The sequence below is a fragment of the Malaclemys terrapin genome, chromosome 23 (genome assembly GCF_027887155.1).
Source record: "Malaclemys terrapin pileata isolate rMalTer1 chromosome 23, rMalTer1.hap1, whole genome shotgun sequence".
In the NCBI taxonomy this organism is placed as follows: domain Eukaryota; kingdom Metazoa; phylum Chordata; order Testudines; family Emydidae; genus Malaclemys; species Malaclemys terrapin.
Genome location: NC_071527.1, coordinates 14,771,758 through 14,795,419, shown reverse-complemented (window position 1 = coordinate 14,795,419; position 23,662 = coordinate 14,771,758). Strand labels below are relative to the sequence as shown.

The window sequence follows — 23,662 nt, the reverse complement described above, 5'->3', positions numbered from 1 at the left end:
TTAGAGCAGCGGGGGCTGGGAGTCAGGACTCCTGGGTTCTCTCCAGCCACCACACACGTGGCTCCTCGAAGCAGCTGTTTTTGTCACAAAACTTAATATTTTAATAACTTTAAAAAGATCATTTAAAAAAAAAAAGTGTCCCCAGTGAGACAGACAGCCGAGCCCTGGGGGCCGCCGCAGGCTGGGGCCGCCGCAGGCTGGGTCCGCTTGCCTCCTTCAGCTCCGGCCGTGTCGTACCGTCATCGAAGCCAAGGGCGGTGGCTGGTGCTGCAGTGCCTGGGGGGAGGGGCAGAGTCCTCTGGGCTGGGGGGGGTTCATCACTGCTGGCTGGATTCATCTCCACTACCCGCGCTCAGCCCGGCCCAGCGTCGTACCGCAGGCGGGGCCGGGGACCCGGTCATACCAAAGGGAAAGGCGCCCCCTGTGGCCAGAGGACGTCGCGTCGGAGCTGAGTGGCTGCCCTGTTGGCGTTGCTATTGCTGGCGATGCTGGCCGCGCGCAGGCCTGGGGCTGGTGAGTGCCCAGCGGGTGGGGGCAGCTGGGCAGCGTAACGGTGCCCCCCGCTGCCTGGCAGGTTCCGCTGGGCAACCGTTGAAGCATCTGCATGCGGCGAGTCCGGGTGCGTGGTGGGTCTCTGCTCACGGGCAGGGCCAGGCCGGGGGCAGGGGGCCGGGTTTTCTCATGTGCAAAGCTGCGGTGTCCGGAAATGGGCTGAGTGCAAGAGTGCTACAACCCTGACTCCTGTGACGGCTGGAGCCCCTGCTGGGAAAGGGGGGGGGGGTTAGAGCAGGACTCGACCCCCCCCACTGTCCCCTCCCCCCAGGCTGCCTCATGGTGAGTCAAAATGACAAATGGGGTCCTGGCTCTCAGCCCCTCCCAGAGCTGGGGACAGACCCCAGGGGTCCTGGCTCCTAGATCCCCCATCCCCTCCCAGAGCTGGGGACCGACCCCAGGGCTCCCAGCCCCTCTCTCTGGTTTCTAATTCCTTTTCTGCCCAGCTCTGCCTCATTTCTCTTCTAAACCCTGCCCACCCTCCAAAACATGGGCAGGAGGGCAGTGGGGGACGGGGGATGGGGAAGGGCTGCAGGGCAGAAGACTCCTGCGCTGTTGTGGAGCCCCACCCGGCCCCCCTTACCCGCGTGGCGGTTGAGGTGGAGAACTCTGAGTACTTGGCCGGTCTCTTGAGGCTGCCGCAGCTCAGCCACCTGCGGTACTCGTCCCTCACCTGGCAGGAGAGAGGAAAGGGTTGGTCACCCCACGGTGCAGGGGAGCTCGCGGGGGTGGGGCCTCAGCTGTAGGGAGACAAGGGCCCAGAACTGGCCGGGCAGGGGGGAGCTCTCAGCTACGCCAGCCCCAGCTCCTCCAAGCAGAGGGCACTGGGGGGAGCTCCCAGTGGGAGGCGCTATGGGGCAGGAGCGCTGTCTGGTGGGGGAGCCCCCAGTTGGGGGGCTGTGGGGCAGGGGTTGAGCGCTGGCTGTGGAAGGAGCCTGGGGGTGGGGTGCTGTGGGGCAGGGGATGAGTGCCGGCTGTGGTGGTGCTGGGGGGGTGGTTGAGCACTGTCTGTGGGGGTGCCCGGAAGGGTGCTGGGGGGCAGAGGTTGAGCGCTGGCTGGGGGGAGCGCTGGGGGCGGTTGAGTGCTGGCTGTGGGGGATGCTGTGGGGCGGGGGTTGAACATGGGCTGTGGGGGTGCTGTGGGGCGGGGGATGAGCGCTGGCTGTGGAAGGAGCCCGGGGGTGAGGTGCTGTGGGGCAGGGGATGAGCGCTGGCTGTGGGGGTGCCCCAAGGGGGGTTGAGTTCCGGCTCGGGGGAGACTGGCCTGTTTCTTGAGCAGACAGTGCAGCAGGAAGATGAAGAGCCCCTGCAGGCTGTTGAGGATGGTGAAGATGTAGGAGACGACCAGGCTGCGCTGGTTGAACTGGAACAGGCCGAAGATCCAGGTGGTGCCCAGGACGCAGAGCTGGGCGATGGCCGTGATGGTGAGCACCCTGCGGGGGAGGGGAACCAGTCACATGGCCCCGCCCCTCCACCGCAGCCCACCTCCCCTTGGGGCCCCGCCCCTCAGCCTCAGTTCCCCTCCCATTCCCCCTTGGGGCCCCGCCCCACAGCTTCTGTCCCCCTGGGGTCCCACCCCTCAGTCACAGCCCACCTCCCCTTCTCTCCCAGGGCCCCGCCCCTGCAACCTGAACCCCACCCCCCTGCATGTGACTGACATCTCCTGCACACAGCCCCACCTCCCCAGGCTCTGCCCCCCAGCCAGTAGGGGGTGGGGGAAAATGTCACTCATATGTGGCTCCCTCCCCCCGCACATGGGGGGGGGATGACATCACGTTATCATATGCCCCCCCCAGGTCCCCTCCCCCGACGGGGGGCAGCAGGGCAGTGCCAGGGTCTCTGCTGCCCCGGGGGCCGCGCCCGCTACCTGAGCTTCTTCAGCTGGCTCATGTCGGGGTTGATGTCAGCGAATTTCAGCGACAGCTTCCAGACGGTGACCACGAAGATCACGGCATTGACCTGCCGGGGGCAGGGGAGAGGCGGGTTGGGAGGGGGGCAACTGTGTCCCGGGGGTGGGGGCTATGGGATCTGCCAGCTGTGAAGCCCATGGGGCAGCCCCTGGCCTGGGCCAGGTGCGCCCCACCCCCCATAGTGACCCAGCTCTGCCCCTGGGGGCTGGGGGGGACGGGGGATGACAAGTGCGGGGCCCAGCTGCCCTGGCGCTGGGGCTGGGTGGCAGGGGAAAGAAGCGAGAGCAGCTGACAGCCAGGCCCTCAGGGGCCGGCCAGGGGGCCAGGCGCTGGCATGGGGCTGGGCTGGGGGAGGGGATTTACCGCGATGATGATGCAGACGGGCGCCAGGAAGCTCCAAATGAATTGCTTCTCCAGCGAGAGCCAGCAGCTGTGGGGGAGGGACAGACACGGGTCAGTCACTCACCTGCCAGCAGGGGGCACTGCAGGGTGGGGTCTGCTCCCCCTACTGGCAGAGTGGGGGATGGAGACTTGCCAGACCCCGCCCCTCCCCCCCGGTAGCTTCCTTGTGTTGTACAAATGTCCCGGGCTGGGCCCTGAGCAGAAGCTGCCCCTGGCCCAAGCGGCAGGAGGGTGCCCCCCTCCCTCACACTGGCCTCACCCGCCCCATGGGGGCCCACCCCTCCCCTCCCCCGGTAGGCCCAGATGGCAGCAGCATGCCCAGCTGAGCCGCTCCTGTCCCCATGTGCTGCCTGGGCATGGTGCCATGTTCCCCTCGAGCCCCTGGCCGAGAGCACTGGGCCTGCCCCCCCCGGGCCGGTGACTCACTGGCGCGCCGTGCCGTAGCCCTCGCTGTAGGTGGCGGCCGAGACGCCCACGATGAGGGCCGGCACGCCGTAGCCCAGCAGGAACATGTAGCGGCGCCTGAGGCCGTGGGGGGTGAAGACCTGAACCACCAGCAGGTAGAGCTCGGCGCCCTCCAGGCACATCCAGCAGAAGGCGGCCAGGAAGAAATAGTGCAGGAGCCCGGCCACCACGCCGCACACCACCTGCAGCCAACGGGACGTGGGACGTCAGGGCCGGGCTCCCGGCTCCTCCAGCCCCAGCCCCTGGCAGCAGGGGGCGCAGTGGGGAGCAGGGCAGGAGCACTGGCTGTGGGGGGAGCTCCCGGCTACTTCAGGCCCAGATACTGGGAGCACTGTGGGGAGCAAGGCAAGATTGGTGGCTCCTGGCTTCTCCTGCCCCAGCGTGTGCCAGCAGGGGGCACTGTGGGGAATGGGGCTTGAGGCTGGCAGGGGTGGGGGAGCTCCTAGTAGGGGGCACTGCAGGGAGCTGGGCCCAAGGCTGGCTGAGGGGAGCTGAGCCTGAGGCTGGCGTGGGGGGGAAGCTCCTAGCAGGGGGCGCTGTGGGGAGCTCCAAGAAGGGGGGCCGAGGCTGGCTGGTGGGTCGCTGTGGGGAGCGGGGCCCGAGGCTGGCTGGGGGAGCTCCCAGCAGGGGTCGCTGCGGGGAACTGGGCCCGAGGCTGGAGGGGAGAGCCAGGTACCCTGTTGCCGGTGCTGGAGGTGCCGGTGAGGAAGACGGTGTAGGCGATGAAGAGCGCCAGGCAGAGGTGCAGGTGGATGGTGGTGCGGGGGCCCTTGAGGGCGCGGCAGAAGAGGAAGGTGATGATGGACAGCAGCAGGCACAGCAGCGAGATCACCAGCCCCACCTTGGTGATGAGGTCCAGGGTCCAGTCCTGTGCCGGGGGTGGGGTGGGGTGAGGGGGTTAGTCAGGGTCCCCCCCCCCAAGGCAGCAGCCAGGCCGGGCTTTAGGGTATAGCCAGACTAGCCTGTTGGCCTCGCTCTGCGAAACGGCTGGGAGAGCCCCCTAGTGGCGACACCGGGCAGCCTGCGGGAACCACTGACTGGCTGGGTCCAGCCGCCCAGATGGATTCGATGCTGCCCAGCCTTCCCCTCCCCCCCGAGGGGCTGACCCACAGCCCCAGGGCCATGGGAAGCCGAGGGGGCTCTAGGGTCACCACCACCCAAGGGGGAATCCCTGGCACCGATCCCTGCAGGACGGGGGCGCCAGAAAGTAGGAGGAGCCGGGGCTGTTCCCCGGAGCAGAGAGCAGAGCGCCCCCGCCTGGCGGGAGGAAGCCCCTGCCCAGGAGGGAGCTGCTTTTAGACCAGACGGACGCGCTTGTGGCTAAGGTGCTGCAGCTCAGGACTCCTGGGTTCTACGAGCTCTGGGAGGGGAGCAGGGTCTGGGGGTCAGAGCAAGGGGGCTGGGGGTCAGGACTCCTGGGTTCAATTCCCAGCTCTGATGTCAACCTCCCTGAGTCTCCTTGAGTGAGGCATTTAACCCCTCCCTGCCTCCATGCGATGGGGATGGGGAGGGCTCCCTGCAATGGGGTGAGCCTCCTGCCCCCCAGCTTCCTGGGCAGGCACGTCAGTTGTGGCTACCTGGGGAGTCTCCCTGTGCCCTGGGGGTGGGGCTGCTTGTGCCCCATATCAGATGCAGGGCCCCGCCTGCCGGTGGGGAATGGGTTTACTGCGGGGGGAATCTGGAGTGACTCCTGGGGGGGATTGAGGGGAAGAACAGAACCAGACCAGCCCCGAGGTCCCAGCGAGGGCCGCGCCTACCTCCAGCTCGTAGAAGGCCATGAGCACGGCGAAGCTGGTCAGGTGGTTGCACTGGCAGCGGGTGATGGTGGTGGTCAAGTTCTGCAGGGTGCAGCCATCGGTGGCCCAGCGCCTGCTGTCAGGCTTCCAGTAGGCGCAGAGGAGGCGCAGGTCAGTCTTGGACTCCTGGGGACAGAGAGACGCTTGGTGCATGGGGGTCAGGAGGCAGATGGGGGGCTGGTTGGGGCCGCACCGGGGGCAGGACTCCCCAGGCCATGAGAGGGCAGGTCGGGGGGGTACAAGGGACTGGGCTGGGGGCACAGAGCATCAGTTTGTTCCTGTGTGGGAGGCGGATTCACCTGCTGCCCAGGGTGGGGGGTGTTACTAGAGATGGGCCCAGCTCTCCCCCAAGCGCCCCAGGCTCTCCTCCCCCCATGCCCGGCCCAGGGGCTCACCGGCACCGGGTGGCTGAAGCGGATGCTGACGGAGAGGCCGCGTGCCTGGGGGTTCGGGTCACTGATGAAGGCCGACACCACTGGAGACAGCACACGGTAGCTGGGCCGCCCGGGATCCTGCGCCCGCTTCCTGGTCTGGCTGATCTCGTTCCACTCGGGCCCCTCCACCCACCCAGCACCTTCCAGGATGGGGCTCATCCCCTGGTATGTCAGCAGCCCGGCCAGCGTGAAGCCTGCGAGAGACAGAGGAGATGGATGAAATGGGGGGCAGGAGGGGCCCTGGGGCAGACTGGTGCCAGGGGGCGCTTTGCTGCTGGGGGTGCTGCCCCCAATGCCCTGGCCATGCCCCATCCCCCTACACACCCCAGCCTGGCGCTAGGGGGTGCTCTGCTGCTACTCCCAATGCCCTGGCCGTGCCCATTGCTATACAGACCCCAGCACAGGCGATGATCACATACCTTCATTTTTCTGCCCTGGGACTCCGGCCCAGTTTAATTCCATCTGTGTCTTGCTCTGCTGCAGCGTCACGGTCTCCTGGCTCTGGTTCCCAGCCTGCCTGACCGCCAGCCCCAGCTCTGCAACCACAATGCCAGCCAGGACTCACAACAGAGACATGGAGAGGAAGCCGGTAGCTAGGCAAGGTGCTTTCCTGGCTGTGGGGGGAGCTCCCAGCTACTCCAGTCCCAGCCTCTCCCAGCAGGGGGCGCTGTGGGGAGTGGGGCGGGAGCACTGGCTGTAGGGGGGAGCGCCCATCTCCCAGCAGAGGGCGCTATGGGGAGTGGGGCGGGAGCGTAGGCTGCGGGTGATGAAAGCCCAACTGGGGCCACGTGGCCAAGTGCTGACCTGTGCCGTTGGTGGATGCGATACTGATCGTGCTGTCACGCAGGGTCAGGGCCAGCGTTCTTAACTGCTTCTCCACTATGGCCATCAGCTCCGTCGCGATCCGGTGTCTCTGCTCCACACTCTCGCTCTGCTGCCCGACCAGATTTATCTGCTTCTCCAGAATGTCCAAGAAGCCCTGGCCAAGCAAACGTGGGGGGTGTTGGTGTCACAGTGCCTGAGCCCCTGCCGTGCCCCCCCTTCCCAGATTGCTAGTCCTCCACTGCCTTCCCACAATCCCCCTCAAAGGAAAGACAAGTTCTCCTGTAATTGACATCGCTGCCTGGGAGGTCAGACTAGATGATCACAATGGTCCCGTCTAGCCTAGGAACCTAGGAGAGCAGCTTGTTGGGCACAGAGCCCCCTGGAGAGGCAGGCATGGGAATTTCTGGGCAGTGCTGCTGTTTATTTATCTCCTGTTCCAGGCGCTGCATCCCTATAGATCGCCCTGAGACTAGATCCGAGTAGGAGCAGCGATTCCTCCCCCTAATGGGAACAAACCCAGCAAGGCCCCGAATTTTAGCTTGGCACCTGCAGCTTCTCTTTGGCGTTCTGAGAGTTCATCTGCTTCAGCTCCTCCAGCACATTCTTGCAGAGACGTCCCACCTGTGCCGGGAAGCTGCCCTGGAGGTTCTGCAAAACAAGGCCCAGGCCTGGCTCAGGAAAAGAGATCACAGAATCGCAGCCCACCTCCCCCAATCCAGAGAGGCTCCCTCGGCTCAGAAGCCAGGCGCCAGAGGGAGCGCGGGCAATGCCCTGTCTGGCCCTTAGGGGGTGCACGGCGTTTGCCAGGGATGGGGGGGGACGGCGGTTGCAAGCTGAAGCGAGTTGCAGCAGCCTGGTGCTGCCGATCCTGGAGGGTGAGAATCACCCCGGGGCAAAGGCCTAGGGCTCCAGGGACTGGCCACTGGCTCTTTGCCCAGGGGTGAGTTTGGCCCCAGAATCCTCGTGGGGCGAGATCAGTGAAAAGCAACGTGGCACTAAAGGGGAATCGGGGTCTGTCCCACCCCCGGGGTCTGTGCCCCACTCACCTTGGCTTCAGCAGAGTTGTCATCATCCAGCAGCTGGGGGCAGGTGAGCTCTGGGGATGGAAAGGGAGGAGGAGTGAGAGATGGGCGGCGGGGGGGAAATGTGGGGTCTGGCTGGGTAGGTGCATGCACCAGAGACAGGCACACAGAGCAGGACTCCCTCCCTCCAGCAGCGGAGCAGTGACACTCCCCACCCCCCCACACACACACTCAGCCCCACACATGTGCCCAGCCCCTTCTCCGCATCCTCTGCCCACAAGCTGGTCTCTGTGAAAGGATTCCTCCCCCTCCCCGTCCTAGGGGAACTGAGCCGCAGTGGGGTGGGGCGGGGGCTGTGGAGTCATCCCAGCCGTATCTCCCCTCAACCCTCTCCCCCCAGCTGTGCGTGATTCTGGTGTGTGTTGGTGGGGGAGTGAATCCAGCAGGGAGCCCCGGCTGGCCCCACAGTGGCCTCTAGGTACAGACTGTGCACCCTGCTGCCATCGTCCCAGGGCAGAGAATCCAGCCGTGCAGCAGGAATGCAGGCACTGCTGCAGGGGGGAGAGATGCCCGGCCCCTGGCATCCCTGGAGTGACCCCTGCTCCGCTCCCAGAGCCAGACCTGGGCACGCTGGTGGTTGTGGCTCTGAGACAACCGGAAACACCCCAGTGGACGGACAGGCTGGGCTGGGGGGAGGTGAGGGCCTGGAGGCTGAGCCGCTCCGGGCCAGGGCTGAGACCCAGAGGGACCCCGTCCATGGGGGGCAGGGGGGCTGGCGCACCGTCCCAGACCAGTTCCCAGCTCGCTGCCCCCTCGGGCAAGACCTCTGCCTGTGTAACCCCAGGCCCTGCTCAGCTCCCCAGGTGCCTCCTCCATGCCCCCAGAAGCAGGACCCACCTTGGCACAGGGTCGTGTTTCTGTTGGAGGGGACGTATCCGGCCCGGCACTCACACCAGTAGCTTCCGTGGGTGTTGACACACGTGGCGTTGGGGCTGCAGATATCTGGGGTCTTCTTGCACTCGTCGATGTCTGAGAGGGGAAAGCGGGGGGAGGGCGGGGGGTGTCACACACAGCACGGCTGGGGGCGCACGGGAGGCGAATGACCATGGAGGTACCCCCCATCGATTGCAGGGGGTGTGGTCTGTTGGTCAGTCTATCTGCTCCATCTACACCCCTATTCTATTCTCCTTTCTTCCCTGCTACGTGCAGTGCCCCAATCCCTGCGGAGCAACCCCTCCCCCACCCACCAGATCGGGGGGCCCAACCTTTTCCAGACCAGGACCCTGCGATCCCCTCCCTGCACCAGCCCTGACAGAGCAGGGTTAAGGCGGGGGGGCGATCAGCTAGTTAAGCTGCAAAGGGGAAGTGACTTAGGCTGCGTGCAGGGCGCTAGCTAGAAGGAAGCTCGCCTGGGAGGGGACAGGTGGGGCTTCTATACAGCCCGAGGGCTGGGCCCAGTGGTGGGGGCCTAAGGCAAGGGGGCTAGGAAACCCAGAAGGGGGGCTAGGAGCCCCAGAGGAAGGGTTTCGCTAGCAGGCATAGGAGAGAGGGGTCTGAATTTGAAAGGCTCCCCCAGAATGGGAATCACAGCGTGACCTGGCCGGACGGCCGAGACATGGGGCAGCCGCGATGCCGGGAGCTGCAATCATAGAATCATAGAATATCAGGGTTGGAAGGGACCTCAGGAGGTTCTAGTCCAACCCCCTGCTCAAAGCAGGACCAATTCCCAACTAAATCATCCCAGCCAGGGCTTTGTCAAGCCGGGCCTTAAAAACCTCTAAGGATGGAGATTCCCTAGATAACCTCCCTAGGTAACCCATTCCAGTGCTTCACCACCCTCCCAGTGAAAAAGTTTTTCCTAATATCCAACTTAAACCTCCCCCACTGCAACTTGAGACCATTACTCCTTGTTCTGTCATCTGCTACCACTGAGAACAGTCTAGATCCATCCTCTTTGGAACCCGCTTTCAGGTAGTTGAAAGCAGCTATCAAATCCCCCCTCATTCTTCTCTTCTGCAGACTAAACGATCCCAGTTCCCTCAGCCTCTCCTCCTAAGTCATGTGCTCCAGCCCCCTAATAATTTTTGTTGCCCTCTGCTGGACTCATTCCAATTTTTCCACATCCTTCTTGTAGTGTGGGGCCCAAAACTGGGCACAGTACTCCAGATGAGGACTCACCAATGTCGAATAGAGGGGAACGATCACGTTCCTCGATCTGCTGGCAATGCCCCTACTTATACAGCCCAAAATGCCGTTAGCCTTCTTGGCAACAAGGGCACACTGTTGACTCATATCCAGCTTCTCGTCCACTGTGACCCCTAGGTCCTTTTCTGCAGAACACAGCCATTTGGTCCCTAGTCTATAACAGTGCATTGGATTCTTCCGTCCTAAGTCCAGGACTCTGCACTTGTCCTTGTTGAACCTCATCAGATTTCTTTTGGCCCAATCCTCTAATTTATCTAGGTCCTTCTATATCCTATCCCTAACCTCCAGCGTATCTACCACTCCTCCCAGTTTAGTGGCATCCGCAAACTTGCTGAGAGTGCAATCCACGCCATCCTCCCGATCATTAATGAATAGAAGAGAAGCAAGGGGGCGCCGAACTGGAGCTAGTTGCCAGAAGAGGGCGCCATGCTCAGCATTACAGACCCCAGCCCGATGGGTTCCCTCCCCATTCAGGATACACCCAGCCCCGACCCTCTCATGGAGCACTAGGAGAAGGTGGGTGGGCTGTGCCCAGGAGAGTGCAGGGGAATTGGATGGTGTCCCTTTTAACTAGTTTCTTTGCTCTCTGGTGGTGCTCATGGGGGTCTATGGGAGAAGCCTGCAGACCCCAGACATGCAGCCAGACCCTGCACGGCTGGTAAACGGGTTTTTTGAAGGCAGCTGGATCCAGGGGATCCCCCTATTCCTAACACTGCGCAGTGAGCAGCAGCCCGACAACGTCCATTCCCGGACCCTGCTGTGACCCCCAGGCCCAGGGCCCCGCGGGGCGAATCCACCGAGCCCTCGGACGGATGACGCCAGCTTGACGCTGGCTGCCGATCCGGACTGTGGAAGCCGAAGCTGGAAGAGACCCGCCCAGCCTGACCCCCAGCATAGCCCCAGCCGGAGTCACCACCCAACGGTTCACTAATCTGGCCCCAAACAGAGGGGACTTCACTGCCCTCGCTGCCTCCTGGGGCCTTTCACTGCTGTGGAGAGTCTGATCTGACAGACGGGCCCCGCCCTGCCCGGGCACAGAGAGCCCTGCTGTGATCTAGCCAAATGCTGGAGGGCCGTGCACCTGCCAGGCTGCCAATGCGGGTAGCGCCAGCTGCCGGGCAAGGGGGGATACACGGGGGATGTCGGGGCTCCATGGTGCAGCGAGGTCACTCACCCCGTGCAGGGAGTGGGGTTTTCTACCTAGAGACCCGACCTGTACGTGCAGAGACGCACTCGTTCCGGCCAGCCCCTGAGGAGCCTGCAGTCCTGTCTGGGGCAATGAGAGCTGGAGAAGCAGAGCTGGGACGAAAACCCCTTGAAGTCAGTGGTGCTGCACCAATTGACACCACTGGGGCTCTGGCCCCGCTTTGTGACCATTTCACATACAGCAGCACTGAGTTGGTGGCGACGCATGGGGGACGGGCGCATCGTCCGTCATTCCCGCGGGTTGGGGGAAGTGGTTCAGCTGCTGCAGAAATGGCCATGACCGATTCTCCCGGAAATCCCAGCCAAGAAGAAGTGCTGAAATTCAGCATTCACCTGCTTATTAACCCAACATTTCAGCCGTCCAATCAGGAAGCAGAGAAGGACCATGGGACTCAGGCCACCAATTGTACGACATCAGTGTCAAGTTTTCGGAGCCAACAGTTTGCCAATAAAATCACAGACATTTATCCACCCAAACAGTCGAAGGGTCGGCCGGTGAACGAGCAGGCTTGGATCAGCATGCAGAGCTGTTGCTGACTCCCCCTGGCGTTCAGATCAGCGTGGCGGTCGCTCCTGGGCATACAGTGGTGACAGGAGTCGCACGACCTGAAGCCTGAAGCGCGGGGCATGCCCTGGGTCCAAGCTAATATTGAGAAAACGATCCGACGAACGGTACCGCTAGAGAAGAGAGGGCTGCAGCGACGCTGGAGCACAAGTTCCGACCACCTTAACTGGCGGCAAGAAGGAACTGAGGGTGGGGGAAGAGCGCAGCTCTCCTTATAGTGCGCTATAGCGGTGCCACTCTAGGGGTCGCAGCGGTGCTCCCCCACTACGGGTACTGCTAAGGGAAAAACTTCCAGCACCGGTGCACGTGGCGAGCACGCACACCTACTATGGAATACACAGGAGCAATCACTCGAAGAAGAAGGGGACTGGACTCGATGACCTCTCGAGGTCCCTTCCAGTCCTACAATCTATGAATACGAACAGCCTGCTACAATGACTAGCTAATGGAGTTACTCCCTTAGTTCCAGCAGCGGAGCTGTGCGCTTTCAGCAGACAGGTCCTGGGTTTGATTCCTACTAATGATCCAAGCTGGTTCCTTTGTGATGCCAGCTCCTTCCCCTGCCTTAGCAGCTGCTGAGGGTTCGGTTAATGGGGTTCCAGAAACTAATGGGCTTGTTGTGCCCAAGCTGTATTAAAGGTTGATCCAACACAGAGTCCTCGGCTCCATCTCAGCCCAGTTTGCTTTGCAAAGACCTGACCTGCCCCCACCTCAAAGCTCTGCTACGAAAGAGCATCTTGGGCTCTGATTGCAGCTGCAGGTTTGGGGGGGATGTTGCAGCTTCTAATGACATCCCCAACGCCCTACGCTCCTGCCTCAGTGGAATTAAGCAGCATGTCAAGAGACAGGGCGACCTTCAGTCCCCGGGCTCAGTTTCCAATTCGTAAGACAGGCTGGGAGTCAGAACAGACACTGCCCGGGTGTGGCGCAGAGAAAGAGTGAGACCTCAGGGCAACCTGGTTAGTTTCCCCATCCATGCATGCAGGTTAGTTTCAGAGATCCTGGGTAAGATCAGTGGCCGTGCATTAATAGCATCGCCAACGCCAACCAATCAATTAAAGCCCCAAACCGTGAGCCAGGCTGAAAAAAAGTCATGAAATTGGTTTAAAAATCACGAGATTTTTTTTTTAAATCCATTTTGGCTTTGTTTTGTTTGACTCTGGTGTGGGAGCTGTCTGTCACCCCAGTGTAACGTTTAGCAGTTTTTCCTCTGCCACGTGGGCCAAGCCCTAATTTTGATTTTAGCCAAAAGTGGAATCACGTGACTCCGGGAGGTGGGGCTTTAAGGCAACGCCACACGTTAGCAACACTGCAGACAAGCCAGAAACATCATGCCTTTGTCATGACTCTTTCCAGCTCCCGTTGTACCTGTGCAGATCTTAGATGTATCCTTATGACTCTTCCCAAATCCCCAACTGCATTTACACATGTAACTCCCTGGCATGTTGATGCAGTTCCCGTGGGGCTCACAGATTGTGGTGTTTCGCTGGCACTCGTCAATGTCTGCAAGGAGAGAGAAAGCGCTAGGTCAGGCTGATCTAGGAGCTGTACCTTGGGCACTGGGGTGACGCTGCTGGGGGATAATCCAGGCGTCCGACATGCACCGTGCTCTGGGGAACGGGGCTGGTTAGAGCCAGGAGTTCAGTGACTGGGTCAGCGACTGGGAGCGAGTTGGCTATTGTCCGGAATGAGCCGCTCCAGCTGGGAAGGGAAAAGCAGCCCTGCCAGACACGCGCCGGCTGCTTGCTAAAGCTACCAAGCGGATCTGGCGATGCCCAGTGCCGCAATATCAGTGCAGACGGCAATGCCTGAATGAGCCGTCTGCCCCGGAAGGGACAAATGGGGAGCTGCTTTGGAGGAAGGGGCTAGAGAATAACATGAGGGCTAGTCTAATGCCTGGATATCAGTCAATGGGGTGACCTCCTCTGCAACCCATGAGCTGCCCAGGGCACCCCCTTGCACACAGGACAGTGCAGAACCAGAGGGGTTCAGAGACAGGCAATGAGAATGATCAGGGGCCTGGAAAAACCCTCTACAGAGAGAGACTGAAAAGACTGGGACTGTCACCTTAGAGTGAACGTGGGAGGGGACATGTTAAGAGTCTATAAATGACTGACGGGGACAGAGAAGGGAGATGGGGAGCTTCTGTTCTCCCCACCTCATAACACAAGAGCAAGGGCCAGTCAGGGAAGTGAGAAGAGGGGAAATTCGAAACTGAGCCAAGGAATGTTGTTTCACACAATGTGCGATTAGCCTGTGGAACTCCCCAACACAGGAATCCCTGAGGCCAAGAATTTAGCAAGATTCAAGGAGCGACTGGACATTCCTATGGATGATGAGAACAGCCGGAGTGATCATAGTTAAAGGGCACAAACGTTTGGGAAGAGAGAAAACCTCCTGCTGTGGGGCTTCAGCCCAGCTGAGTATTAGAGACCAGGAAGTGAGGGCAGATTATCCCCCGGCTGCCACTGCAGGGCTCTTCCACCGTCCTCTGCAGCATCTGGCTCTGGCCCGTTGGAGCCGGGATACCAGGCTAGATGGGCCCCAGCTCTGATCCCGTCTGAGCTGTGCAAGTGCCAGCGTGACTTGTGTCTCAGCCTGGCCGGGGCCACGGTTTTGCCTCTTCCGAGGCTGAGCTGCTCCCGGGGCCAACTGACCCTGTAAGAACCGACCGGCTGCATCCTGCCAAGTGCTGCCTCCTCCGCCCCTCGACCCTGCGACACTCGCGGGTTCTCCTGACAGCACCAAGGCGGCTCCACATTTCCAGAACCTGCTTTATTCTGGAAACGACGTACAATCGGGTTCCGCACCCAAAGGCTTCCAAGAGTCCACGTGGGATGGGAACGGAGCTTCCTGCGTCCTTATCCACCCCGTCCTGGTGCGATTGGGATGTTTATAGCGGGTAGCTATGGGCGGGCTCTCTGCCAGGGGAAGCGTTTGAACCAATGGGCTCCTGAGTTCTCCCAGTTTGACGGGCCCGGTGCTCTGTGCCCCCCAAACGGGGGTGTAAAGGGCGGTTTCCATGGGAACGGCCGGCTAGGACTTGATACAAGCTCTAACTACCGGCTGAACATCGCAAACAAGGGCCTGGAACGCCCCGGCCCCTTCTCCGGTCAGGCCGCCCTGGCTGCTTAAGGGGGCATAATGGCCCCCATGGGAAACACCCTCCCATCCAGGGGGCTCCTGTCAGTGTGGGCTCTGCTTCCAGCCCTGAGGGAGGGGGCAGATTGGGGGCATGGCCGGGGTGCCTTGGGCTGGGGCTATTCCCTGCTCCCCAGGGCCCATAGGGGGCAGAGTGCACTGTGCTGTATGTGGACCATCCACGAGGCCCCTTCCCAGGCTCAGGGGCACTAAGCCTCTGGTGCAGCGCCAGACCTGGAATGAGCATTTCTGTGTGCGAGGGGGGGTCTCAGCAAGTGGGGGCCAGGGGAGAGCTCACCCTGGCAGGTGTTCTCACTCGCGTGCATGAAGTTGGCTTTCCCAGAGCTGGGCTCGTAGCCATCGATGCAGGTGCAGTAGTAACTCCCAGCCACGTTGGTGCAGTTTGCGTGGGGTCCGCAGTCTGCTGGGCTCGGGCCCTGACACTCGTCAATATCTGCAGCACAAGAGGGGACGCTCTGTACAGGGAGATGTTCCCCGTATCATTCCCCCCTCCCCCGCGCACTGAGCTGGGTGACGGGACCCAGGCGACCGGGCCCCTGGCAGTTTAACAATCACAGGCCTGATTCCCAGCTACACTCAGGCGGCACTAGGCTGCTCTGGCAGCGGAACGGCCACTCGAGAATCCCCCACCCGGCAAAAGGGAGCTGCTGTCGGGGTCCTGCCCCCACCCTGCTCCTAGCCCCTGATGTAGAGGCTGAGGCCGCGGTGCCCAGCACTGCAGCTATTCCCTGCCCCCCAGGGCCCATGGGGGAGGATCGGGGATGTGGCTGGGACACACTGTGCTGTGGCTATTCCCTGCCCCCCAGGGCCCATGGGGGAGGATCGGGGATGTGGCTGGGACACACTGTGCTGTGGCTATTCTCTCCTCCCCAGGGCCCAAAGGGGGCAGAGCGCACTGTGCTATTTCCATGGCCCAGACACGAGGCCCCTTCCCAACTCAGGGGGACACTAGCAGCCTGGATGCTGTGTGCTGTGGCCACCGAGGGTCCCCTCCCCTCTCCCCAGCCCGGAATTTGCTCCATTGGTCTGTTTCTAACCCTGAGGGTTTATTCCCCATCCAAGCGCCGGGCACAGGGGTGAGCCCGGCCCCATGCTCTGCAGGAGCAGGCGAGCATCACATCTCATCACAGCCTGGCTGACGGCCTCACGCCACTGCCAAAGCCGGCAGCAGCCCCGGTGCAGCACCAGGCCTGGAACAAGCATTTATGTTTGGGAGGGGGGATCTCAGCAGGTGGAACCAGGGGAGAGCTCACCCTGGCAGGTGTTCTCACTCGCGTGGGTGAAGTTGGCTTTCCCAGAGCTGGGCTCGTAGCCATCGATGCAGGTGCAGTGGTAACTCCCAGGCACATTGGTGCAGTTCGCGTGGGGTCCGCAGTCTGCCGGGCTCGGGCCCTGACACTCGTCAATATCTGTAGCACAAGAGGGGATGTTCTGTACAGTCCTGGCAGGGAGACGTTCCTGTGTCACCCACCTGTGCTGAGCTGGGTGACGGGACCCAGGTGACCGGGCCCCTGGGAGCTTAACAATCACAGGCCTGAGTCTCAGCTACACTCAGGCCACACTAGGCTGCTCTGGCAGCGGAACGGCCACTCGAGAATATGGTGTATTGAAAACTGTGTTAGCATCACAAGCTCTCACTTTACATCTGCCAGGGGCTTTCCTGGACCTCCTTGTGGGCTCGGGTGACAAGCATGTGATCTGGGTTTTCGGCCATGTATCTGCCAAAGGGCCAGTATAGAGCAAAGTGGGGTTAGTTGTGCCCGTCTGCATTCAGGAGCAGCCTGCTTTGTCTCTCTCTGTTCGGGGTCCTCGTGTGCTGGGGTTCTGGAGTCTAAGAAATAACCCTGTGTTGAGCTGCAGCCTGCCAGCGAGAGGATGTGACGCTTTGTGTCTAACTGTGTGTGTGCCGTGAACATAACAGAGGGAAGGGGACCTTCCGACCCCTGAGTGACGTTGCACTCTATATGGTTTTATAAAAATACGGTAGTGAGTGAATATAATGTAACTAGATTATGCTTCATGCAAAAGGTCTCTTGTAAGGTATCATTACAAAGCTTATAATCTACTGAGTGTGATCATCCAATTTGTATAAATGTATCATTCTTGTATCTGGGACTAGATATATGAAATATAACTCTGAGGGCCTATTGTAATTATTCAAAGTGTGGGCCATTAATGGTGGTTTGGAATCTTAATGGCTCCCATCAACCAGGACAATTGCCTGGGGCTCTGTTTGCAGGCAGCCTTCCTGTGAGTCAGGCTGGGAGGAATGAAGGCTTGGGGTCTTAGAGTGACATGTGATCATGTCACATGAACTGGAATCCATCTTTAACCTGGTGCTTTTTCAGTGACGGGGGGTTGGAAACCCAGAGAGAGACAAAGGATTCCCGCCTTATTCAAAAGATATATAAAGAGGTGGGACAGAACAAAGAGGGGAGAGCCATCATGAAGAGTCCCCTAGCTACCACCTGAGCTGGAACAAGAGCTGTACCAGGGGAAAGAATTGTGCCCAGGCCTGGAAGGTGTCCAGCCTGAGGAAAAAACTTACTGAAGCATCTCTGAGGGTGAGATTATCTGTATTCAGTTTGATTAGACATAGATTTGCGCATTTTATTTTATTTTGCTTGGTGACTTACTTTGTTCTGTCTGTTACTACTTGGAACCACTTAAATCCTACTGTCTGTATTTAATAAAATCACTTTTTACTTATCAATTAACTCAGAGTATGTATTAATATCTGGGGAAGCAAACAACTGTGCATCTCTCTCTATCAGTGTTATAGAGGGCGAACAATTTATGAGTTTACCTTGTATAAGCTTTATGCAGGGTAAAACGGATTTATTTGGGTTTAGACCCCATTGGGAGTTGGGCATCTGAGTGTTAAAGACAGGAACACTTCTGTGAGCTGCTTTCAGGTAAACCTGCAGCTTTGGGGCAAGTAATTCAGACCCTGGGTCTGTGTTGGAGCAGACAGGAGTGTCTGGCTCAGCAAGACAGGATGCTGGAGTCCTGAGCTGGCAGGGATAGCAGAGCTAGAAGTAATCTTGGCACATCAGGTGGCAACTCCCAAGGGGGTTTCTGTGATCCAACCCGTCACAGTGAACAGAATTACCCTGTCACAGAGAAGGAGTGCTATGCCATTGTGTGGGCCATCAAACAACGAAGGTCCTTACCTCTTTAATAGAAGGTTCAGAATTCTAACTGACCATTCACCTTTGGTCTGGCTTCACCGGACTAAGGGCACAAACTCCAAGCTGCTACGCTGGAGCCTGGTCCTACAGGAATTTGACATGGAGATTATGCATATTAAAGGGAAGGAGAACTGGGTAGCAGATGCCCTATCCAGAAAACAGGAATTTTAGATGTACTGCCTCTGCCGTGGATAGTGTCCAAGTCTCTGGCAGTAAGTTCAGGAGGAGGGTGTGATGCTCTACCTCATAATGCTTTATGGGACTATGACATAACTGGAATATGGTTTGTGCTGCCTGTGCCATGTAACAGATCTCTGTAAAGGTTCTGGTCTACTATAGCTATTCATCCTATTTGTACACATGTATCATTTTCTACTTGAGGGTAAGAATATGGGCTGTATGCTTGCTTGATTTCTAAGTAAGCTTTGTGAGGCATTTGGTCAGTTTCCTGGTCTCTAATAGTTGGAGGTCGGTTTAAGCCAGGGGTCTCAAACTCAATTTATCTTAGGGTCAACGCCAGTCCTCAGATCCTCCCAGCGGGCCAATGTCTCTCGTGCCGCTCAGAACCCACCCCCAAAAAACTCTGCCCCCCAAAAAACTCTGCCCCCCACCTGCCTAAGGCTCTGGGATGGAGTTTGGGTTGGGGAGGAGGTCTGGGATAGGGGATTGGGGTGCAGGCTCTGGGAGGGAGTTTGGGTGCAGAAGGGGTGAGAGGTTGGGCTCTGGGAGGGAGTTTGGGTGGGGGAGGGGATCTGGGGTGCAGGCTCTAGGATGGAGTTTGAGGCTTGGGGGTGTGTGGGGAGGGGGTGCAGGCTCAGGGAGGGCATTTGGGGGCTGGGGGTGTGTGGGGATGAGGTGCAGGCTCTGGGAGGGAGTTTGGGGGCTGGGGGTGTGGGGAGGGGAAGGAGGTGGAGGCTCTGGAATGTAGTTTGGGGGCTGGGGTGTGTGTGGGGAGGGGGTGCTGGCTCAGGGAGGGAGTTTTAGGGCTGGGGGGATGTGGGGAGGGGGTGCAGGCTCTGAGAGGGAGTTTGGGGGCGGGTGGAGGTATGTGGGGTGGAGGTGCAGGCTCTGGGAGGGGGTCAGGAGTGCAGCGCTTACCTGGGGCTCCAAGGCAGGGCGGGCTGGGGGGCATCCGTGCACTTCTGGCCCCAGGCACCGCCCCCGCAGCGTCCCATTGGCCGCAGGGGCACTTGGGGGGGGGCAGTGCGCGGAGGCTACTGGGGCCCCTGAGGGGGGAGCCCGGGGGCGGCAGGTGGGGCCAAGGGAGAGACCAGGCCCCAAAACTGCTGGAGCCCCACGGGCCACACTGGGGAGGCTTGCAGGCTGCAGATGACCCGCGGGCCAGGAGTTTGAGACCCCTGGCTTAAGCCCTGAAGTGGGAGCTTTTCCCTCCCTCACAGAATTATTGTCCATTAACTAGCACAGCTCAAGGCATTGTCGCTCCCCATAGAAACAGCCGGACCCTCTTTAAAACTCGACACATTCACAGCCTCCATTCCGCGGTAGCAGTGAGTTCCAGAGGCTACTGCTGCCCCGGGTGGAGGAGTATTTCCTTGTGTCTGCTTTGAATTTGCCCCTTTTCAATTCAATTCACTCCACACTCTGCCCCTGGCTCATTGGTCTTTCTAAAGCTCGTGATTTTCTAAACTAATCTGATTTTTTTTAGTGCCTGGGATTGTCGTCACGAGCTCAGCCATGCACTTGAGACCCACTGGAGCCGAGTTAAGTGCGTAGCTGGGCAGGGCTGGAGCCAAGCATGTGCTTTGCTGACTCAGGGGGCTCAGGGAGCACAGACAGGGACCAGCACAAAGCGATTTAGCAGCTGGAAGCTTCCAGCGTCCCCCGGTGGAGACACCCGCATGTGGGTATCCCCTGCCAGGGGACTGGCATTGGTACATGCGCCAGCTTCACCAGCGCAAAGGGGTCTTCAAATCCATTGCACTGCGAGCCCAGAGAGACCTCTCAGTCTGTGCCCTGGGCTAACTCCCTGCCCTGCGGAGCTGCAACAGAGAGAGCCTGGACCAGGGGCCTGGTACAAGGCCCGAACCAAAGTCATCAGAAGTGATGCTCTGAGTAAAAGTCCGGCCCTGTGGGACACTGAGCCAGAAAGGGTTAAGCAACTTGCAGGCAAAATGACCCAAATTCTGCCTTTAAAGCCACACTAGAAAAGGAGCCGGGCGCTGTGTTTCTGGCTTCTGGGTGAGCAGCACGGTACCAAAAGCTGCTTTGTTGCTGGCTTGGTGAATCTAAGTATCAGAAATAACCAGCAGTTTGGGGGATTGTTGGCCCCACTCTGCAGTTTGCCCGGATGGAGCAATCTCAGTGGGGACCCTCAGGCACCAGTCACACCCTGTCACAAAGCAGAGGGTTGCCTGCAAGTTCCCCGTCCGGTGCACGAACTCGGCCCCGGTATTGCCGGCATTGCCAAAACCCAGTGACTGTGTAACCACATCCCAGCGCGAGATTCCCCTGCCTAGCGCATGATAAGATGGTTTGACGGGTGGGGAATGTTTTGTCTGAAGCATCAGGAGTAAAGTACAAAGCCAGGGGGTGAATAAGGGAAGTTTAGTCTGAAGTATCAGGAGAAAGGCACAAGGGGGGTAACAAGCATGTTGTGAAACACACAAGCTGGGACGTAGGTTGTTTATCCCGGATGGTTTGTCTCTGTCTGTAACTGTCGGGGTCCATTGTCAGAGGAAGACGTGTGGCCGTGTCCCTGTGGCATCTCTGGGCGCTGGCACTGGGCTGCATTGGCGATAAACCTGGCCGAGCGCGTTCGCCACTGATCCGACTCTGTGGGCTGTCTGGGCACTTCGATGGAGGTCTGCCGGGCCGGCGACCCGCACAGAGCCGGGACAGCACACGGAGCCGACGAACGCCAACCCCATGTCCCCGCCCCCGGACTGGGGGTGCCTCAGGGAAGCCTGGGGCTGGGCTGGCAATGCCAGTCACAGCACATGCCCCCTCACAGCGCTGCCCACGCAGGGAGCTTGTGGGAGTGGGAAGGTCCCTTGAATTAGGAGCTGCACCCCCTGGAGGCCAGAGCAGAGCATGGCTGCCTGCCCTCAGCGGAAACTCAATAATAGGGGATGGGGGCGAAGTCAAGAACGCTTTAGTCCAATTCCCAGAGCCGTTCCCGGGGCCCCATCCAGGCTCAGCGGGGCACTAGCAGCTCAGATGCTGCGTGTGGGGCCAGTGAGGGTCCCCTCCCATCTCCCCTGCACATCACTGCAGCACAAGGAGTTTGCTCCGTGGTCTGTTTCTAACCCCGAGGGTTTATTCCCTGTCCAAGCGCCGGGCACAGGGGTGAGCCCGGCCCCATGCTCTGCGGGAGCAGGCGAGGGTCACGTCTCATCACAGCCTCGCTGACGCCCTCGGGCCAGTGCCAAAGCCGCAGCAGCCCCGGTGCAGCGCCAGGCCTGGAACGAGCATTTGTGTGTGCGAGGGGGGGTCTCAGCAGGTGGGGCCAGGGGAGAGCTCACCCTGGCAGGTGTTCTCACTCGCGTAGATGAACTTGGCTTTCCCAGAGCTGGGCTCGTAGCCATGGATACAAGCACAGTAGTAACTCCCAGCCACGTTGGCGCAGTTTGCGTTGGGTCCGCAGTCTGGCGGGCTCGGCCCCAGACACTCGTTAATATCTGTAATGCAAGAGGGGACGCTCTGTACAGTCCTGGCAGGGAGAGGTTCCCTGTATCACCCCCCAGCCCCCCGCACTGAGCTGGGTGACAGGACCCAGGCGACCGGGGCCCTGAGCAGTTAGTGATTACGGCCCTGATCCTCAGTTACCCATTTCTGCTGCTGGAATGTCGGAAACAGTCCCACGAGCCTCCTGTCCCAGGTACGGGGGGTTCAGCCCCTCAAACACCAGATCCCCCATGTGAGGGGAGGGGGGGAGACGTCCCCCAGGGGCTCCAGGCTCCGTGTGTGTTGTGGGGTGTGCGACAAGCTGCCTCTCCTCTGCCCCCTCCCTCCTTGGATCCTTGCATGGCTGTGGAGGGGGAAGTATAGTCAGGGCTGCCTCATTCTGCTCCCGTGGGGCCCCTGTGCCCCTGGACACCCAGGGGCTGATTAGTACCCAGGCTGGGATTCAGACGGGTCAGTGTGATGGGCCCCCCCACCCTGTGCCCAATCCACAGAGCCCAACACTCCTGGCTCCTGCTGCAGCCGCTCCTGCTGCTCACTCTGGAGGCCCCGGTTCGATCCCCAGGAGGGCGGCGCTCACCCGTGCTGCTGCCCCCCTCATTCCCCAGCCGGGCTGAGCCCCCCCAACAGGCCCTGCAGTCAGTGGAGTTGGCTGCTCCGGCCCTTAATGCCCTGCTCTGTCCCAGCCCCCCCAGGACAGCGTGGGACCCCCGTTACCGTCACAGATCTCTGTTGTGTCGGTGAAGAAGACGGGGTGATTCTCTCTTGGCCCATATCCATCCAGGCAGGTGCAGTGGGTGTTGTTCACACACTTGGCGTTTGCTGGGCACAGCAGATGGTTGTTGCAGTCCTCAGTGGTACCTGCAGGGGCGGGAACAGCTGGGCAGGGTCAGCCAGTACAGAGCGGCTTCCCCCACCCCCCCCCAACACACACACAGTGGGATCGACTCCTTTCACACGGCCCATTTGGTGATTATCATCCCTGGGCGCCTGGCAAACAGCTCTGGCGCCATCCACCGCCTGGCAACAAGCTGTCCTCGGCTGCACAGGGGCCTTGGCTCCCCGGGGAGCCCCCGGCACAGACAGGCAGAGCCGCCGGAGCCGGGCGTCACTTCAAGTGAAACGTTTTCGCTCTCACCCAATTTTTCTCCTTTTTGTTGCTGTCGTCGTTACTCTCGTTAGCGTCAATTTCAAACCCAAACCTCGCTTTGAACCGGAAAACGGGAATTGTTCATTTTGAAAATTATTTCATCCCCCCTCCCCCGCCATTTTATCCTGAGTAAAACCAAACATTCCTCTGAACTGAATCGGCATTTTCTGGCAAAAAATGGTTCCTTGGGAAGTTCCTGCCCGGCTCTGCTCTGGATTGACTGAGAGCGGAGTCGGGCGCGAGGCTAGTTTGGATCCTGAGCTGCCTCCCATGACCCAGACTGTGACCTGCCTACGGAGGCTCCTGGATCCTTTAGCTGCCTGGTGTCTGGGGCTCCGCTGGGACCCGTGCCTCTGGCCAGCGTGAGGGGAAGGATCCCAGCGCAGCTTAGCCGGCTGCAGGGCTTGGGATGGGAGCAGACGGAGGAGGGTGTGAGCAGCCCTGAGGGACCCCAGTGGGTCAATTGGAATTTGCCCAAATCCCATCTTGGGATTCGCAGCAGAGCTGGGCTCGGGGCGCAGAGTCTGGATCCCAGATACCCCCCAGCTGGGCACGTGGGTCCCAGGTTTCAGTTCAGCCCGATTTTAAAGGGAGGGACACCTACAAATGCCACTTCTAACGTCTGAGCCATCAGGGGTTTGATTTGGGCTGGTCAGTAACACGGCCCTTGGCTACAAAGGGGATCTGCCCCTCACTCCAGCCCCCAGTGTAGAGCCCTGGGCCCCAGTGTCTATTCTCTGCTGGCCACGGGGCTGGGGAGGCAAGGGGAGGGCTACACAGGGGCCTTCTCCTCTCCCCTGCACGCACCCACTGTGCTCTATAAACCCACCCCAAGACGCCCACGCCAAGGGGCTGCTCCCGGCTCGCCAGACCCTGACTCTGCTCTCCTCCCACAAGGGAAAGGGACCGGAGGGGGCGGAGGCTGGAGACCCTGGGCAGCCAGGAGCGCTGGGGAAGGTTAGCCAGGAGGAGTCAGCCTTACCTTGTGTGCCGTTATTCTGGGCCACGGTGCCCCCCAGGCACAGGGCGATGCAGAGCCCTGGAAGGCAGAGACAGGGTAAGGCACCATGGGCAGATGGTAACCGCCACTCAGCTGCACCCACCCCCAGCCGCCCCCATCCTGCCAATCCTGGGC

General features: G+C 60.3%; 1 protein-coding gene across 1 annotated transcript; it reads right to left on the bottom strand.

Moving 5' to 3' along the window:
* Positions 1-189: 189 nt before the first annotated feature.
* On the bottom strand, positions 190-23,012 carry LOC128828469 (adhesion G protein-coupled receptor E5-like). The gene is made up of 20 exons (XM_054013167.1): positions 22,823-23,012; positions 22,095-22,256; positions 21,218-21,373; positions 15,798-15,953; positions 14,822-14,977; positions 12,751-12,885; positions 8,304-8,435; positions 7,431-7,480; positions 6,931-7,032; positions 6,364-6,538; positions 5,979-6,095; positions 5,521-5,753; positions 5,087-5,251; positions 4,006-4,197; positions 3,291-3,511; positions 2,826-2,892; positions 2,420-2,511; positions 1,817-1,985; positions 1,136-1,225; positions 190-762 (listed from the first exon to the last, which is right to left on the bottom strand). The coding sequence occupies exons 1-20, from the start codon at positions 23,010-23,012 to the stop codon at positions 727-729; spliced, it is 2,796 nt and encodes a 931-aa protein (XP_053869142.1). The 3' UTR covers positions 190-726.
* Positions 23,013-23,662: the final 650 nt, after the last annotated feature.

Bases quoted from the DNA above. Each gene is read 5' to 3' on its own strand.
- LOC128828469 (XM_054013167.1), bottom strand. From the start codon at position 23,012: ATGGGATTTGGGCAAATTCCAATTGACCCACTGGGGTCCCTCAGGGCT. The intron at 15,954-21,217 runs GTGAGCTCTCCC...CTTGTGCTACAG, and splicing joins GAGTGAGAACACCTGCCAGG to ATATTGACGAGTGTCAGGGC. The intron at 6,539-6,930 runs GTGCCAAGCTAA...TTGCTTGGCCAG, and splicing joins ACGCCAAAGAGAAGCTGCAG to GGCTTCTTGGACATTCTGGA.